Source organism: Cricetulus griseus, chromosome 5 (genome assembly GCF_003668045.3).
Source record: "Cricetulus griseus strain 17A/GY chromosome 5, alternate assembly CriGri-PICRH-1.0, whole genome shotgun sequence".
Lineage (NCBI taxonomy): Eukaryota > Metazoa > Chordata > Mammalia > Rodentia > Cricetidae > Cricetulus > Cricetulus griseus.
The window spans coordinates 21,951,374-21,953,115 of record NC_048598.1 but is presented as its reverse complement, the minus strand read 5'-3'; the positions used below and the strand labels follow the sequence as shown (position 1 = coordinate 21,953,115).

General features: G+C 55.2%; 1 protein-coding gene across 3 annotated transcripts in view; it reads right to left on the bottom strand.

Annotated features, from left to right (window-relative positions):
• The window catches only part of Dusp12 (dual specificity phosphatase 12), a 10,872-nt gene extending 9,458 nt beyond the window's left edge, over nt 1-1,414 (bottom strand). Inside the window, exon 1 of one of the 3 annotated variants that reach the window (XM_027417058.2) lies at nt 1,037-1,414. In XM_027417058.2, coding sequence (XP_027272859.1) covers nt 1,037-1,377 — 341 coding nt within the window. In that variant the 5' untranslated portion in view covers nt 1,378-1,414. The remainder of the gene's footprint in view (nt 1-1,036) is intronic. The other 2 variants (XM_027417056.2, XM_027417057.2) reach the window with 2 other exon arrangements.
• Between the last annotated feature and the right edge of the window lie 328 nt (nt 1,415-1,742).

Below are 1,742 nucleotides of genomic sequence, written 5' to 3'. Positions count from 1 at the left end.
GACAGACAGAGAGAGGGAGAGAGAGAGGGAGAGAGAGAGAGAGAGAGAGAGAGAGAGAGAGAGAGAGAGTCTCTCTTAAGACTGGAAATGTGCCGCAGGACTAGAATGGCTGCCCTATGTGCTAGCAGGTCAAATCAATTCTCTCATCTACTTATTCTGGTGTATCCTACAGCCATCATTCCAGAAAGGACCTTGCCCTATACCCCAGAGGAGAAGATCAATACAGGTCAGGCTGGGTTTCCCCTCTCTAGATTACACTCCTTTTGTCCAATCACATTCCTATACGACTGTCTAGTCTTAATTAATCCAGGCATTTTCCCGTTCCTGTCATGTAAAACTTTGAAAATTCTCAGGCATGGCGGTGCACTAAAGGTGTGCAGCATTCTGGAGGCAGACACAGGCGGGTATCTGTGGTTTTGAAGCCCAGCCTGCTCCACGTCGCGAGTTCCAGGCCTGCCAGATCTACACAGTAAGACCTTGTCTCAAAAACAAAATTGCCATGTTTTTCTCTTGTTAGCCACAGTGACTTTTAAGACGAGGAAGAAAGGTATTTCATATGTTCACCCCAATACATCTGGCCTGAACTACATTCACTGGCATGGGCGTCTGATTTCTCTTGCAGAGCTTCTAAACCTTATCTGATGAACCCAACTCCAAAACTATAGACAGATGAGACATAAGAGAAAGATGATGGATGGATGGATGGATGGATGGATGGATGGATGGATGGATGGATGATAGATGAGGTAGGTAGAGAGATGTAGATGATAGACGAGGTAAGTGGAGAGAGAGAGATGAGGTAGGTAGAGGATGGATGGATGGACGGGCGGACAGACGGGCGGACGGATGCGGCAAAATTAGCCAAGCTAAAGACAAACCAGAGGCCGGTCTCCCCACCCTCCCCTCCTCTTTGAGCCACACGTCCCACGGAGGAGGATGAGCAGCGAGGATCTCAGCTGTGACAGCCGGTCCCTCACTCCTGGCGCTCCGCAGAAGAGCGGGACAGGGTTCGAGGCACGGCTGCCCCCTCACTCACCAGTGCACCAACACCGCCCGTCCCTCGGCTCGGGACTGGCCGATGAAGGCCGCGCAGCGATCCAGGTGGCTGAGCAAGTCGGTCTCGGGTTCGTCCAGCGCCGGCACGAAGAGGCTCCGGAGGCCTTCGAACCCGGCCCCAGCCTGGAAGCCCGGTTCCGAGTCTACCGTGAGCACGGCGGTGATGCCGGCCTCCATCAGGCGGTCTGGCTCCGCCAGCGCCGCTGCCCCGCCTAGATACAGTCCTGGCCGCACTTGCACGGTGTGCCCAGCTGAGCTGCCGGGGTTGGCAGCCGCAGCCTGGGGCTCGCCGCCATGGTTCGAGCCCTGCGCTCCCAACATGGCGGCGCCTGGAAGGCCGGCAGCCGCTGCCGGGCCACCGAGTTGCCGACTAGAGCGACCTCTGGGTACCTCCAGCCCCTTACAGCGCCGCGGGAGGACCACGGCTATGGGGAAAATGACGGATTCGGAGGAAGCTGTGCTGGGTAAGCTCCAGTCAGAGCAGCTTTCCACACAACCCTCCAAAGTTCAAGATAGAAAATAAAGTTCGTCCATGGCTGGCGCGACTGCAAAACGTGTACGGCCACTATGGAAATCAGTGAAGATGGAAATCGATCCACCTCCAGGTCCAGCAATACCTCTCTCTTGGGCATATTCACCCAAAGGACGCTTCATCCTACCACAGAGAGAGAATCTTGCCCAATCAT